Below are 17,868 nucleotides of genomic sequence, written 5' to 3'. Positions count from 1 at the left end.
GTTCAAATCTGTCTGATAGCCCAAGTGCTGGCTAACAGCATACAGCTGTAATTGTTGGAATGGAACCTTCTGATTTCCATCTGTTTGGCCCAATGAAGGAAGCACTCTAAAGGAAGCAGTGCATGCATGATGGGGAGATTACTGATGCAAGACATTGGCTCCGACATCAGTCAGTAGAATGGTACCATGTGGGCATATAGGCTGTCCCACTAAGATGGCTTAAGGCAGGCAGATTGAATGGAGATTATGTTGAAAAATATGGTTTTGTAGCCAAAACAGTGGGGAATAATATGGTGTATTGGTAACCTAAATAAAATCAAACTGGTTTCAGAAAAAGAATGTGTTACATTACTTATTGAATGCTTCTCATATGTTCTAGAGCTTGTACTGCAGGATAGTCACTTTATTTAGCAGTTATATTCCCCCCCCCCCCCATTCATGTTTCATTGCAGCAGTGTTATTCTGCAGTAGCGGGGTACAGTCATATCCTTTGTTAGAATATTTTTCTTACCACTCAAAATCACAAAAATTTAACTGAAAATTAAAACAATGAAAAATTCCCAGAATTGTAAACAATTCCCAGGTTTTTCCAGGGTTTTCTCCTGGATGAAAAAATTCCCGGGTTTTTCCCGGCTCTCCCAGTTGTCCCAGGTCATATACACACTATATATGTTCTAATTCAGTAGTTCTTAAGCGTAAGCACAGAAGCACACAATTTAATCATGTCAGCAATAGTTGGTTGGTTGGGTGTTCCATTGACCAATCGCACGGCACGGTAGCCGTTATGATGTGCAACGTGTCAAGTGCACAAGAAATGCACATATGAAACAAAATATTTCATAAAATACAGAGTTAAAGGATTAATATTTCTATTATTTAACCCATTCCCTTAAATGGCACAAAATGCATATACTATATTTATAGATCTATTTCCTCCTATTCAAGAATGTATCTATAGTATAGAAGGAGTTATTAAGGAGATATTTCAATTTATTTTTGAAGCTATAACTGCTGTCTGTAAGACACCTTATTTCATCTGGCAATTTGTCGAAAATTTTTAAAGCAGCATATTTTACCCCTTTCTGTGCCAAAGATAGGTCAAGCAAAGGATAGTGTAAGTACACTCCTGGAAATTGAAATAAGAACACCGTGAATTCATTGTCCCAGGAAGGGGAAACTTTATAGACACATTCCTGGGGTCAGATACATCACATGATCACACTGACAGAACCACAGGCACATAGACACAGGCAACAAAGCATGCACAATGTCAGCACTAGTACAGTGTATATCCACCTTTCGCAGCAATGCAGGCTGCTATTCTCCCATGGAGACGACCGTAGAGATGCTGGATGTAGTCCTATGGAACGGCTTGCCATGCCATTTCCACCTGGCACCTCAGTTGGACCAGCGTTCGTGCTGGACGTGCAGACCGCGTGAGACAACGTTTCATCCAGTCCCAAACATGCTCAATGGGGAACAGATCCGGAGATCTTGCTGGCCAGGGTAGTTGACTTACACCTTCTAGAGCACGTTGGGTGGCACGGGATACATGCGGACGTGCATTGTCCTGTTGGAACAGCAAGTTCCCTTGCCGGTCTAGGAATGGTAGAACGATGGGTTCGATGACGGTTTGGATGTACCGTGCACGATTCAGTGTCCCCTCGACAAACACCAGAGGTGTACGGCCAGTGTAGGAGATCGCTCCCCACACCATGAAGCCGGGTGTTGGCCCTGTGTGCCTCGGTCGTATGCAGTCCTGATTGTGGCGCTCACCTGCACGGCGCCAAACATGCATACGACCATCATTGGCACCAAGGCAGAAGCGACTGTCATCGCTGAAGACGACACGTCTCCATTCGTCCCTCCATTCACGCCTGTCGCGACACCACTGGAGGCGGGCTGCACGATGTTGGGGCGTGAGCGGAAGACGGCCTAACGGTGTGCGGGACTGTAGCCCAGCTTCATGGAGACGGTTGCGAATGGTCCTCGCCGATACCCCAGGAGCAATAGTGTCCCTAATTTGCTGGGAAGTGGCGGTGCGGTCCCCTACGGCACTGCGTAGGATCCTACGGTCTTGGCATCGCTGCGGTCCAGTCCCAGGTCGACGGGCACGTGCACCTTCTGCCGACCACTGGCGACAACATCGATGTACTGTGGAGACCTCACACCCCACGTGTTGAGCAATTTGGCGGTACGTCCACCCGGCCTCCCGCATGACCACTATATGCCCTCGCTCAAAGTCTGTCAACTGCACATACGGTTCACGTCCACACTCTCGTGGCATGCTACCAGTGTTAAAGACTGCGATGGAGCTCCGTATGCCACGGCAAACTGGCTGACACTGACGGCGGCGGTGCACAAATGCTGCGCAGCTAGCGCCATTCGACGGCCAACACCGCGGTTCCTGGTGTGTCCGCTGTGCCGTGCGTGTGATCATTGCTTGTACAGCCCTCTCGCAGTGTCCGGAGCAAGTATGGTGGGTCTGACACACCGGTGTCAATGTGTTCTTTTTTCCATTTCCAGGAGTGTATTTCTTTTTACTGGTATTATAATCATGAATATCACTGTTGTTTTTAAACTGACCCATGTTGTTGAGAACAAATTTCATTAGTTCCCAATGTTTTAAAAAGATATCTACAAGACGTGCAACTATGAACCTCACACATTATTCTAACCACTTTTTTTTGAGCAGTGAATACTTTTTGTCTAAATGTTGAGTTACCCCAAAATATTATTACGTATGACATCAGAGAGTGAAAGTATGCAAAGTATGTTAGCTTACTAATTTCTATATCCTCAAAATTGGCAATTATTCTGATCGCAAAAGTTGCTGAACTTACGTCGCTTTAGGGGATCCAAAATACGAATTTTCCAATTAAGATTGTCATCCATATGTACACCCAAAAACTTACTATGCTCTATCCTGTCTACTGACTTCTGTTGATGTGTTATATTTATTGAAGGAACTGTACTTCTTGCAGCAGAAAATTGGATGTACTGTGTTTCTTCAAAGTTTGGAGCAAGCCCATTTGCAGAAAACCAATTAATGACTTTTCCAAAGACCTTATTTGTTTCACTTTCAATTGGACTTTCTTTTACTGCATTAATAATGATGCTTTTATTATCAGCAAGCAGTGTCAGTTCAACTTCCTGTTTCAGATAGGAAGGGAGGACATTCACATATATCAAGAACAGAAGGGATCCCATGATTGAACCCTGTGGAACACCTAATGTAATTTCACCCCAGTTAGATGAAATGGCAAACTTATTTACATCATCTGATCCATGTAAGGACACTTTTTGCTTCCTGTTCTGTTGGTATGACTTAAACCACTCATATGCTATTCCATTTATACCATAGAATTGTAATTTCTGTAATATAATGTCATGGTTCACACAATCAAATGCTCTGGGCAAGTCACAGGAAAATCATATAGGTGACATTTTACTATTTAAAGACTCTATTGTGTGGACATTGAAATTATATATTGCTGTCTCAGTGGAACAGCATTTTTGAAATCCAAACTGTGATTTACTAAGTATCCCACTGCTGTTGAGATGGCTAACCACACGAGTACATTACTTTCTCGAAGATTTTTGAGAATGCTGTAAGTAAGGATACTGGCCGATAATTATTGACATCTGTGGTGCCCCCCCTTTTTGTAGAGAGGCATGACAATGGCATATTTTAACCTGTATGGGAAAATACCCTGAGTTAGTGATGCATTACATATGTGACTCAGAACATCAGCTGTGATTGTTCAACATTATTTTAATATCTTATTATAGACGCCATCTAATCCAATATTTGTTTTTTAGAGATTTAATAATTTTACTCATTTCACAAGAGGTTGTTAGGTGAAACTTAATCTGACTAATTTTTTTTCAAAACACACTCTTCCACATAATGCCTAGCTTTTTCTTTTGAAGTGTTCTCACCATTTTTTCTCCTACACTTAAGAAGTGATTGTTAAATACATTAGCTTCTTGTGTACTGTTGGTTAGGATGGTCTTGTTCTCTTTAACAGTAATACTACCTACCCCAGTGGTTACTTTTCTTGTCTCCCTTCTAACAACATTCCATATTGATTTCATTTTATTGCCAGAGTTGTTAATTTCTTCTCTAACATACATATTTCTTGATTTCCTAACAACTTTTCTCAGTATGTTTTATAGTGTAAAACTACTTCTGGATCTTTACTACTTCTTTCTGTCTTATACAGTTTTCTTTTTCTTTCTGAAGACACTTTAATACCGGCACTGTGTAAATGTGTGTGAAATCTTATGCGACTTAACTGCTAAGCTCGTCAGCCCCTAAGCTTACACACTACCTAACCTAAATTATCCTAAAGACAAATACACACACCCATGCCCAAGGGAGGACTTGAACCTTTACCGGGACCAGCTGAATACCTGTAGTAATCCAAGGTTTCTTTGAAAAATGTCTGGTGTTACACTTAGTAATTTTCTTTGGGAAACAATGTTCAAAGAGGGATATAAATTTAACAAGAAATATTTTGCATTTATCATTAGCATTTGGCTTATTATATACATCTCCCCAATTAACATTTCTTAAGCTTTCTCTGAAGTGCTGTATAGATACCGAGTTAAGCGACCACACACTTTTACTTAATGGTTTCTGAACTGTACACCCTGTTAGGTTTTGTAAGTTAATCAGTCGTGCATCATGGTCTGACAATCCATTTACCACAGGGAAAGCATGTGTTTGTTTTCCATCCACTTTCTGTACAAATACATTATCTATTACCATGCTACTGTCCTGAGCTATACGTGTAGGGAAATTGATCACTGATTCTAAGTTATATGTTGTTAGTAACACTTCTAGTTCACTTTTCCTATCAGAATTAATTAGAAAGTTTACACTGAAATCACCACAGATTAATAACTTCTTCTTTTTGTCTGACTCCCAGTATCCTAATGGGGACCTGTAGACTGATGCTAATATCATTACTACATTATCTAGCTTAAGTTCACATGCACAAACCTCAAAAGTGCTGATCACAGAAAATTTGCTCACTTCTTCAGTTTTGCATTTATACCCTTGTTTTACAAAAATGGCAGCTCCTCCTTTATCCATCCTAGATCTACAAGTGTAAGATGCTAAATTATACCCACTTATACTGACACTATCCATGCCCACAGTTACATGTCAGCAATATTACAAAATAACAACATACACAGGTGGTATTGAAGCACTGACAATTACAGATGTTTGTAAGTGAATATTAGGTGGAAACTTTATTTGAAAACACTCACCACAGAATTGAGTTTCAATCTTTTAGTCTTTATTAAGCTTTCCGAACAAGCATCTGGGTACACTTTTCTACAATGCGCAACAGTGCATATTAGCTGTTCACATTCTTCTCCATAATCTGAAAGAAAGGCCAACATTTAAGACAGACACATTTGATTCAAAGCACTAATTCTTGTACTATTGTCTCTTTATCCAATAATTACAATTACTGGATAAAGAGACAATAGGGGAAATAATAATATGCTTACATTAAGAATGTCTGTTAATAAATTCAGCAAAAAAAAAAATACTTCTTGGACTAAAAATATTAATGTGGAGCTACAGGGAAACACAAACAATGCATTTCCATCTTCAATGGAATGTCTATGAACAAGTGAAGTTATGTAATTACTGCAAATAATAATAATAAAAGGAATAACTCAAAATATGAATGAATTCTGTGCTATGAAAAATATATCTCATCCAGGTGTTAAGAGAAGGGAGCAGAAAAAAACTTTACAAGGACAAACCAAGATGGGAAAAAGTTGGACTTTGAATTCTAAGGAGGTTACACACCCTTTAGGAGTACTTCTACATGAATCTGCCGAATGAACATTAAATCACAGCAAAGTGATTACTGAGTAATATCAAGATTCCCACGTGTTGTTTTCCTGATATATTCCATACACCCATCTTGGGCTGCTCACTTACCGGTTTACACAATGAATAACATTATCTAATCTAGGCTGTAAGATTTAAGACTTCATGTTTCTTACTGCACAGACTGTATAGCAGCCTTCACAATGCCAGCATTCACCAATAAATTAATTCATCGTGGTTCATAGATCACTTCAACCAAGAAAACCTCTGTGGATGTAGAATAAGTCAAGATACACAGTATAATTGCCAGTCACCATAAAGATGATAGGTTGAGTAGCAGACAGGCACAATGAGATGACTGTTACACATTGAGCTTTTGGCCAAAGCTTTGTTCAGCAAAGGAAACACAGAAATATCACACAAACAAGCACACCTCATGTACACATGACTGTGGTCTCGAGCTGCTCTGGTGAACAGTTTCTTCATTATGCCTCAGCAACTCAACATGTCATCCTCATGGTGAGTACCAATTTATTCTTTTTAACAATATTGTTGATATTCCAACCTGGACTTTCAATTGTTCAAGATATTTGGGGTTATTTGTAAGTACCTTCAGACTTCCAGAAGGCCGCTGCACAAAAACTACTAAACAAAGAAAAATGACACATATCAGTTGATAAAGCATCTCTCCAAGTTTTTATTCACACTGCAAGTGGTCAATATGGGCACTGTTTGCAACCCAGACATTCAAGTCACTGCCCGGGAAAGCATGACAACAGGCCATTTTAGCAATCTGTTCATTGGCACCAATCTGCAGGCGCAAACTAATTCAGTGCGTCAACATGGAGTGGATGATGTGTCTAAATGTTCTTATACACCTTCTGCTTAGAAATGTGCCTGTTACTAAACCTTGGTGTATATTACGAAGCTAAACTTTGAGAGATGCTCTATCCACTGATATGTGCCATTTTCCTGAATGTCATGTAATTTCCATACAGTCATATTCTGAAAGTCTGGAGTTATTTACAAATAATTCTGTAAATGAAAGTGTAATGTAACAACCAAACATGGGAGTATTAGTGCAAGCCTGAGCAGTGTATTGCAGCTGCGCTGACAGCAAGCGAGCATGGGCTGTTGTCACTAACAATTCAACCAGGCCAGAGCAATGTTTTGAAGCAGTTAGCTTGCTGAAACAGCAAACTCAGCAGTACTGCACAGACTGGTGCAGCAAGGGGCAAGGCAATTTTCCGGACTGACAGTAGCAGTAGTGTCCTAGGATATGTGACAGGGAGTAGCACATATGCACAACAAGTGGGTCACTGCTGGCTGTAGGTACTAGTCATTTTGTAATAGAATTATTCTGAGTCTCTCAGACCTACCAGGATGACAGAGCTGTGCTGCTGGGCAACAAAGCCACAAGGACCTGCCAGTACAAGTTATCGGTTCAAGGCCTAGAAATCAATAGTTCAAGGCAACTGCAGGGCAACAGCTCTACACACCAAGCCCCTCCCCAGATTTGTGCAATAAAGCAGCTGGTCACACCATGTCATCTCCGCCAGTATGCCTGACTCCTGCTCAAGGGGCAGCGGGTCACTCCATACACAGCATCTGTCTATTGCAATCACAGGATCGGTGCCTCAATGTGGTGGACATCCCTTGCCATGATGTAGCTGGGTAATGCCTGCTGCCATTGCGGACAAAGCATTGCCAAGTGCACACTGTTGGTGTGAAAAGTACATGGCTAGCCTATGCAAGGGGACCACTGGTGTGCGACTACTGCATCACCATTGCAGCGCATGCTGGCTGGCAGCCAGCCATCAGAATTCAGCAGTCAGCTGACCACTGACGCAAAGTATCAGGCCTGCTCTTCACTCACATCACCAAGGTTTGCAGAGAAGTAGTCAAGATGTCAGTTGAGAAAATGAACTTAAATTGTCATGTTACAGCCCAGCTCCTTAAAGTTGTCGAGCATGTTCGCGACAATTGTCTTGTTGTTTGGATCTCTCGTTTCCTATGAAACTGGTACAACTAATTTAAAGACATCCATGCTGCCTTTCCTTTTGTTTCCATTTTGTCCACAAATCTGCAATCTGTCATAAGTTTTCTAATGTCTGGTCCGACAAAGATTACTTCCTTTAGCTTTGCATCGGATAAACCAGGAAAGTGTCCACAAAGATATTGGAAATACACCCCCTTCTTTTGGCAATGGCTTAACAAATTGTTTCATAAGCCCCAACTTAATGTGAAGTGGTGGGAGAAACACCTTTTTGGGATCTACAAGGCTTTTCCTCTCAACATTTTTAACCCCTTCCTGTAAGGTTTTTCTCAAGAGCCAAGCATTTTTTTATGTAGTGTTGCTTTCTGTCTCTACTGTCCCATTCACAGAAAAAACAAGGGAACTTTGTATAGCCACTTTGTTGACCAAGCAGCACTGAAATCACTTTTAAATCATCACATAGTGTCCATTTGTGGTCTGAATAGCAGAGTTGGCTTAAAACCAGTTTGAGGATTTTGTAGCATTCTTTTAAGTGAACCAAGTGTCCAACTGGTATAGAAGCATACTTATTGCCATTGTGTAGAAGTACTGATTTAAGACTTCTTTCTGAAGAATAAATAAGAAGTCTCCACTCATCACGAGCATATTCTATTTTGAAACGTACCAAAAGTCCACGAACATCACTGCAAAACACCAGGCCACCTTCTTGAGAGAAGTGAGATACAAACACCTTTTCCCTCGATTGATACCAAAAAAAGGATGTACCCCGAGCCAAAATACGTTTATCTTTCAATCTAGATCTTAAGACCTCTGCCGATTCTTTAGAAAGGCCTAGGTCTCTAACTAAATTGTTCAGTTCAGATTGCGAGAATGGAATGGGATCTGTTGTGCCAGGAACATACCATCCATAGTCTTCTTCACTATTACTTTGCTGAGCCAATGGCTCATTATCATCTATATCATCCAAAGAGTCTGGAGGAGAGTATTGGTACTTCAGGTCCATGATGAACAAGGTGAATGGCTGATTGAATGTTAGGACAAGAGATATTATTATCGTTTTTCAAATTGAAACCTCGTACATGGCAAGAACAAAAATAGCAGTTATCACTATGATTATTAGGCTCCCTCCAAGCCATTGGTAGTCCAAAACGTAAGTACTGCTTTTTACATTGAAACCATTGCCTCAGTTCTTCAACACACAGTAAACAAACTTTGTGTGGGGCACAAGGCTTATCTTGATTGCCTAACTTTATACCAAAATAGGCAAAATATACTTTTTCAGCAAAATCAGGAATGTTTCTTTGTTGCTTTTTTAATGGTGTAGTTATCATGAATGTAGCAGAAGCAATCTGGTGAGTTAATACATCCTCTGGTAGCCATTGCCCATTAATCATCTTCACAAAACAAGAAAACAGTCACTACTTTAAAGCACTAGTAACAACAACACGTGAACAGCACAGAGTGAAGAGATACTACGAACTGAAGACAATAGCAGAAGCCCACTGCTTGGTGATGGCGGGGGCGAGGGGGGAGGGGGGGCAGCGCGGCGTACAGGCACTGACCTGAAAATACTGCTGGTTTCTCCTAAATAATCTTTATTTTATGCATATCTAGTATAAAAACGGAAAAATAATGGTTTATGGAGATCCTAAAAACAAAAATTGAAACTCACTAGAGTGCTGAAATATCGAAAAAAGCTAAAACTAGACAAGCAGTTTGTGAAATAACTGTACGTGAATGCACTTTTTCACTATTTTTCCTGAAATCAGCATTGAAAACACTATAAAAACCACTTAATAAATTTGAAACAATTTTTATGTCGCAGAACTGTGTAATTATTGCGGGTAGCAAAATTGGGACCAGTGGGAAGTGAAAATGTACGTGACATGTACAGAAGCATTAAAGAACATAGTCCGCTTGAACAGTTGGAGAAAGGGCTTTTGCCAAGCTATAAAAAAGACAAAAGTGTGATGAATTTTCAGGAGTAGTTGTGCATAACTGTGACGAGAGATGGAGAATTTGTGGATTTTTACAGACAGGATAATTGTGATGAGCAGACACACAAGTAAGGGCAGTGTGATGCATCAAACGCAGTTTTGCTGCAAGAAGCTAGGGAGAGGGCACTCAACGCTTTTTCTGATGGGACTGCTGCTGGACATGTCAAGAAGGGTGTGTACACGTGCAGCAAAGGATCTACATTCTGCTGTAACATTTGAAAAGGAATGTGAAGAAATTTACAAAAAACAGGTTAGGAGATAGACATGAGGTATTTTCTGTGAACATTAAGTGTTACAGAGATGGAAAGAAAGGGAGTTTACAGAGGTAGTGTCACCAGACACAGGGAAATACAGGAAATGGGGCATATCAGTAGGAGAACTTTGATAATAGGCAAAGGGGTAGGAAATGAGGTGGAAGGCAGCCATTAATTGCAAGAGAGAACCCAAGTCCACCTGAAAACTTTCCTCTTACAATTGGATGTAATAAATACTTATGCAGAGGTGGAGTGTGCAGTAATAGATGCTGTAAGAGGTAAAGAGTACAAGTTTTTAGTGGACACAGGGTTGCATGTGCCTGTTGCCAGTACAAACTTAGTGGGTCACAGGCAATGCAACCTGTCACACTATAGGTTATGTGGTGTTGAGGACAATGATGTGGGACCATTGGAGTAACTGTACATGGATTTTCGTGTAAGGGTGTTTGATTTAACCAGTGTGTATGGGTACTACTGCATGCAAGCAAGGGCTACAGCATGGGAAAAAAGGATAGGTATATACTCGCGCGCGTGCACACACACACACACACACACACACACACACACACACACACACACATCCATCCATCCATACATACACAGACACAAGCAGACATATTTAAAGGCAAAGAGTTTGGGCAGAGATGTCAGTCGAGGCGGAAGTGTGGAGGCAAAGATGATGTTGAATGACAGGTGAGGTATGAGTGGCAGCAACTTGAAATTAGCGGAGATTGAGGCCTGGTGGATAACGAGAAGAGAGGATATATTGAAGGGCAAGTTCCCATCTCCTGAGTTCGGATAGGTTGGTGTTGGTGGGAAGTATCCAGATAACCTGGACGGTGTAACACTGTGCCAAGATGTGCTGGCCGTGCACCAAGGCATGTTTAGCCACAGGGTGATCCTGATTACCAACAAACACTGTCTGCCTGTGTCCATTCATGCGAATGGACAGTTTGTTGCTGGTCATTCCCACATAGAAAGCGTCACAGTGTAGGCAGGTCAGTTGGTAACTCACGTGGGTGCTTTCACACGTGGCTCTGCCTTTGTTCGTGTACACCTTCCGGGTTACAGGACTGGAATAGGTTGTGGTGGGAGGGTGCATAGGACAGGTTTTACACCGGGGGTGGTTACAAGGGTAGGAGCCAGAGGGTAGGGAAGGTGGTTTGGGGATTTCATAGGGATGAACCAAGAGGTTATGAAGGTTAGGTGGACGGCGGAAAGACACTCTTTGTGGAGTGGGGAGGATTTCATGAAGGATGGATCTCATTTCGGGGCAGGATTTTAGGAAGTGGTATCCCTGCTGGAGAGCCACATTCAGAGTCTGATCCAGTCCCGGGAAGTATCCTGTCACAAGTGGGGCACTTTTGGGGTTCTTCTGCGAGAGGTTCTGGGTTTGAGGGGATGAGGAAGTGGCTCTGGTTATTTGCTTCTGTACCAGGTTGGGAGGGTAGTTGCGGATGCGAAAGCTGTTTTCAGTTTGTTGGTGTAATGGTTGAGGGATTCAGGACTGGAGCAGATTCGTTTGCCACGAAGGCCTAGGCTGTAGGGAAGGGACCGTTTGATATGGAATGGGTGGCAGCTGTCATAATGGAGGTACTGTTGCTTGTTGGTGGGTTTGATGTGGACGGATGTGTGAAGCTGGCCATTGGACAGATGGAGGTCAACGTCAAGGAAAGTGGCATGGGATTTGGAGTAGGACCAGGTGAATCTGATGGAACCAAAGGAGTTGAGGCTGGAGAGGAAGTTCTGGAGTTGTTCTGCACTGTGAGTCCAGATCATGAAGATGTCATCAATAAATCTGTACCAAACTTTGGGTTGGCAGGCTTGGGTAACCAAGAAGGCTTCCTCTAAGCGACCCATAAATAGGTTGGCATACGAGGGGGCCATCCTGGTAACCATGGCTGTTCCCTTTAATTGTCGGTATGTCTGGCCTTCAAAAGTGAAGAAGTTGTGGGTCAGGATGAAGCTGGCTAAGGTGATGAGGAAAGATGTTTTAGGTAGGGTGGCAGGTGATCGACGTGAAAGGAAGTGCTCCATTGCAGCGAGGCCCTGGACGTGCGGGATATTTGTATATAGGGAAGTGGCATCAATGGTTACAAGGATGGTTTCCGGGTGTAACAGACTGGTTAAGGATTCTAGGCGTTCGAGAAAGTGGTTGGTGTCTTTGATGAAGGATGGGAGACTGCATGTAATGGGTTGAAGGTGTTGATCTATGTAGGCAGAGATACGTTCTGTGGGGGCTTGGTAACCAGCTACAATGGGGCGGACAGGATGTTTGGGTTTGTGAATTTTAGGAAGTAGGTAGAAGGTAGGAGTGCGAGGTGTCGGTGGGGTCAGGAGTTTGATGGACTCAGGTGAAAGGTTTTGTAGGGGCCTAAGGTTCTGAGGATTCCTTGAAGCTCCGCCTGGACATCAGGAATGGGAGTACCTTGGCAAACTTTGTATGTAGAGTTGTCTGAAAGCTGATGCAGTCCCTCAGCCATATACTCCCGACAATCAAGTACCACGGTCAGCCGGAAGAATGATGATGGATCGGTCAGCTTTCAGATCACGGATAGCCTGGGCTTCGGCTGTGGTGATGTTGGGAGTAGGATTAAGGTTTTTCAAGAAAGATTGAGAGGCAAGGCTGGAAGTGAGAAATTCCTAGAAGGTTTTGAGAGGGTGATTTTGAGGAAGAGGAGGTGGGTCCCGCTGTGAAGGAGGACGGAACTGTTCCAGGCAGGGTTCAATTTGGATAGTGTCTTGGGGAGTTGGATCATTAGGAGTGGGATCAGGATTATTTTTCTTCGTGGCAAAGTGATATTTCCAGCAGAGACTATGAGTGTAGGACAGTAAATCTTTGACAAGGGCAGTTTGGTTGAATCTGGGAGTGGGGCTGAAGACGAGGCCTTTGGATAGAAGAGAGGTTTCGGATTGGGAGAGAGGTTTGGAGGAAAGGTTAACTACTGAATTGGGCTGTTGTGGTTCCAGATTGTGTTGACTAGAATTTTGAGGTGTTGGGGGGAGTTGTGCTGGAAGTAGATGGGAGAGACTGGATCTGTGTGCAATGAGAGGCGGTTGAGGTTTGTTGGAAAGGTTGTGGAGGGTGAGTGAGTTGCCTTTCCGGAGGTGGGAAACCAGGAGATTGGATAGTTTTTTGAGGTGGAGGGTGGCATGCTGTTCTAATATGCAGTTGGCCTGTAGGAGGATGCTATGAACAGCCGGTGTGGATGTGGGAGAGGAAAGATGAGGACTTTGATTTGGGATAGGAGTTGACGGGTGTGTTCATTGGCCGAGTCGATGTATAGGTGAAGGATTAGGCGGGTCCTATGCACCCTCCCACCACAACCTACTCCAGTCCTGTAACCCGGAAGGTGTACACGAACAAAGGCAGAGCCACGTGTGAAAGCACCCACGTGAGTTACCAACTTTCCTGCCTACACTGTGACGCTTTCTATGTGGGAATGACCAGCAACAAACTGTCGATTCACATGAATGGACACAGACAGTGTTTGTTGGTAATGAGGATCACCCTGTGGCTAAACATGCCTTGGTGCACGGCCAGCACATCTTGGCACAGTGTTACACCGTCCGGGTTATCTGGATACTTCCCACCAACACCAACCTATCCGAACTCCAGTGATGGGAACTTGCCCTTCAATATATCCTCTCTTCTCGTTATCCATCAGGCCTCAATCTCCGCTAATTTCAAGTTGCTGCCACTCGTACCTCACCTGTCATTCAACATCATCTTTGCCTCCACACTTCCACCTCGACTGACATCTCTGCCGAAACTCTTTGCTTTTAAATATGTCTGCTTGTGTCTGTGTAGGTATGGATGGATACATATGTGAGTGCGCGCGCGCTAGTATCCTTTTTTCCCCCTAAGGTAAGTCTTTCTGCTCCCGGGAATGGAATGACTCCTTACCCTCTCCCTTAAAACCCACATCCTTTCATCTTTCCTTTTCCTTCCCTCTTTCCTGACGAAGCAGCCGCCGGTTGCGAAACCCGAAATTGTGTGTGTGTGTGTGTGTGTGTGTGTGTGTGTGTGTGTGTGTGTGTTATTTTATAGTGCCTGTCTACTGGCACTTTCCCGCTTGGTAAGTCTTGGAATCTTTGTTTTTAATATATTTTTCCCACGTGGAAGTTTCTTTCTAAAGATCCCAAGACTTACCAAGCGGGAAAGCGCCGGCAGACAGGCACATGAACAAAACACACAAACACACACACAGAATTACGAGCTTTCGCAACTGGCAGTTGCTTCGTCAGGAAAGAGGGAAGGAGAGGGAAAAATGAAAGGATGTGGGTTTTAAGGGAGAGGGTAAGGAGTCATTCCAATCCCGGGAGCGGAAAGACTTCCCTTAGGGGAAAAAAAGGACAGGTGTACACTCGCACACACACACATATCCATCCGCACATACACAGACACAAGCAGACCTGATGTTTTCCTGGACCCACTGCACTAAGGGATGGGCAGTGTACAGCGCACATAGGCTTTGAAGGGTGCTGAGTGAGTCTGAGCAGAGGACACAATTGAGAAGGCTGTGTCACTGGATGTACTTCGTGGTCTGATACAGGGCAAAGAGCTTGGCTGCGAATACTAAACAGTGTGCCGGAAGCTGATATTGAAAGACATGGGTGCCATTGACGAAGGCACAACCGACCCCACGGTCAGTCCAAAAGCCATCATTGTATACAAAGGTACTATTGGGAAGTTCCATGCAAAGGTCATGAAACTGAAGGCGACAGACTGAGGCTGGAGTACTGTCCTTGGGAAGCGAATGAAGGCCAAAGTTAACACGGGCCCCTTCACAAAGCCAAGGTGGTGAAGCGTTCACACTCATCGAGAAAGTTGGAGATAATGTGAAGTTAAAGCCTCCATAGCAAGTGCCAAAAGCTGACTCCCAGAGGTAACAGAGAAGTGGGACGTGACCCATCCTGGTGATCGAAAGAATAATCGAAGGCGGATGCATGGGATGAGTGGCCACATATGGCGGACAAATGGCATGCATACCTGCCAAGGAAAAAGTCACGGCGGTAGGACAGTGCTAGTTCATCAGCTTCAGCATACAAACTCTCAACCAAGCTAGTGTAAAAGGTGCCCGTGGCCAAACGGATGTCACGTTGGTGGATAATGTTGAGATGACGTAAGAGGGATGGATGTGCAGACACATAAACAAAGCACCCATCGAGTTTCGAACAGATAAGAGACCTGTACAAACAAATGAGGGTGGTTCAATCAGCACTCCAAGAAGCACCTTTGAGGACACGTAGGACACTGAGGAACCGAGTACAGCAGGCTGCCAGGGAAGACCCAAGACCAAGAGTGTTTCCTATTGAGCATGAGCCTCAGGAATTTCGCAGTTTCAACGAATGGAAGGGCAACAAGCCCAGGACATACAGATGGTGGGAGAAACCATTGGTACCGCCAGAAATTCATACAGACAGTTTTGTCAGTGGAAAAGCAAGTAAAGACAGTCAAGACATCACTGAAGACGCCACTCTGTGAGACAGGTCCACGGAGAACTGCAGTAGATGGCAAAATTGTTAACAAAAAGGTAGCCGGATATGCCCAGTGGGAGGCAGGCCATTACAGAGTTAATGATGATAGCAAAAAGTACGACACTCAGGGTGTAACCCTGAGGCACACAGTTTTCCTGGATAAAGGTGTCTGACAAGGCACACACACCTTGAAAATTCAGTGTTTTAAAAACGCCTGAAGGAAACAGGGCAGGCGCCCATGGAAGCCCACCGTGTAAAGAGCACAGAGGATACCAGTTCTCCAGCAGGTGTTGTAGGTGTTCTCCAAATCGAAAAACATGGCCACAGTCTGGGATTTCCACAGAAAACCATTCATGACGTGGGTGGACAAAGTAACGAGAAGGTCGACTGCAGAATGTCGGATGGCATCTGGCCCTGGGGCGGAGGGTCGGGATGAACTGAGAGCATGATCTAGCTCCCCCACAGTAAAGGCAGCATTGCAGTACTCACAACTCAGAGAAGAGAAGAGTATCACCCAAGCCGCCTCCGCTCGTTTCCAATAGAAGAAGGCAGGGTGATAGTGGGAAGCGTTTAAAACTTCCACATAATGGTGGCCCAAGGTGTTGGAGATAGTAATTGGGTCCACGATGACATCGTCAGCTATTGTCAGGCCAGAAATCGGGGAATGGATCTTGGTCCCAGAGAGCCATTGGAGGTCACCCCACACGACAGAGGAGGGGGTGGAACTGTTAAAGGAACTAGTGAATGAAATTTATTTTTACTATCCCGAAGAACACAATGACACTTTGCAAGCATCTGTTTATAATGAAAGCAGTTTGCCATCATAGGATAGTGGTTAAAAATGTGGAGAGCACGTCTCCATGCTCGAATTGTGTCACAGCATGCCTCAGTCCACCAAGGGACTGGGACACGACATGGTAAAGATGAAGTGTGAGGAATGGAACATTCTGCAGCAGTAAGGATAATGCTTGTGAGATATTCCACCTGGTCATCACAACTGGGGAAATCTTGTTCTTCGGTCACCAGGGAGGAGTAAAGCTGCCAGTCAGCCTTAGAAAGCTGCCTTTGGGTGAGCACACAGACTGGGTAGGAGTCAGCAAACGGACAGCACACAGGAAATGGTCACTTGAGTAGGTCTCAGAAAGAAAGAACCACTCAAGACGAAGGGCAAGCTGGACAGTGCACATGGATAGGTCCAAGTGGGAATTTATGTACGAGGAGTCAGAAAGGAAAATGGGTGCTCCAATGTTAAGGCAGAAGAGGTCAAGTTGGTTAAGGTAGTCAGCCAACAGTGCACCTCTCTGACAGGTCCTGGGATAACCCCAAAGGGGATGACGTGCATTAAATTGACCAAGTTGCAAAAATGGGGGAGGTAGCTGCCCAATATGCTGAAGGAAGTCTATGCTGGTGACAGCAAATGATAGAGGGACATAAACGGTGCAGAGGGAAAAAGGCAGGTGGGGAAGGAAAAGGTGAACTTTAACAGCTTGTAGATCAGTAGTCTGGGAGATGGGTTGACTATATATGTCATCCTGTAATAGCAGCATGAAGCCCCCATGAGATGGAATGCTGACCTTAGGGGCAAGGTCAAAACAAATCAGTAAGAAATGTGAAAGCACAAAGCGGTCATGAGGGTGCAATTTCATGTCCTGAAGGCAGAGTACAAGGGGATGCTGTGATGCTAAAAGCAGCCGTAAATCCTCTTTGTGGGACTGAAGGTCGCGAACGTTCCATTGGAGGAGAGTCATGATAAGGAAGAGATGTAGGAGTCTCACCTCGTCGGCTGCCAAGTGACAGCCGGGGGAAGAGTTGCTGCTACAGGGCACAGAAGCAGGAGTATCCTGCTCCATGGGGTCTACAGAAACATCAGCTGGCTTGTGCAGTCTGTCTGTGGAGTCAAATGCTGAAAAACAGTTGTTTGTGCGCACCAGAAACAAGGAGGCCAGGCAGGCTAAGGTGTCTTGTGGTGACACCATCGAAGAGGATCTTCGAGATGGAGAAGGAGAAGACCGTTTGCCTTTGGTGGACTTCTTCGAGCCTTTCAGGTTAGAGGAAGACTCGGGGTTGTTTGGCTGGAGGGACAGAGGAAGTCATCACTGCAGCAGTACTCCTTCTGTCCTTTCTGGCCTACTGGCTGTGTAGTTGGTGGCTTCACCCCTTGAGGTGAGAGTTTGATCGCTTGTTGCACAGTTGGACGGAGGGATGGCAATGCTACCTTGACACAGGGAAATTTCACAACCTCAGAGTTTAACTGGAGGTCGCATGTCTACGTGGCCATGTTCT

General features: G+C 44.0%; 1 protein-coding gene across 2 annotated transcripts in view; it reads right to left on the bottom strand.

The window, feature by feature from the left end:
• LOC126266937 (uncharacterized) overlaps nucleotides 1–17,868 on the bottom strand; it is a 111,248-nt gene that overhangs the window by 74,300 nt on the left and 19,080 nt on the right. For both annotated transcript variants that reach the window (XM_049971629.1, XM_049971630.1), the window contains exon 2: nucleotides 5,281–5,396. In XM_049971629.1, the coding sequence (XP_049827586.1) occupies nucleotides 5,281–5,396 (116 nt within the window). The remainder of the gene's footprint in view (nucleotides 1–5,280; nucleotides 5,397–17,868) is intronic.

The sequence above is a fragment of the Schistocerca gregaria genome, chromosome 4 (assembly GCF_023897955.1).
Source record: "Schistocerca gregaria isolate iqSchGreg1 chromosome 4, iqSchGreg1.2, whole genome shotgun sequence".
NCBI classification, from domain to species: domain Eukaryota; kingdom Metazoa; phylum Arthropoda; class Insecta; order Orthoptera; family Acrididae; genus Schistocerca; species Schistocerca gregaria.
Note: the sequence above shows the minus strand (reverse complement) of the source record. Positions and strands in the feature narration are given on the sequence as shown.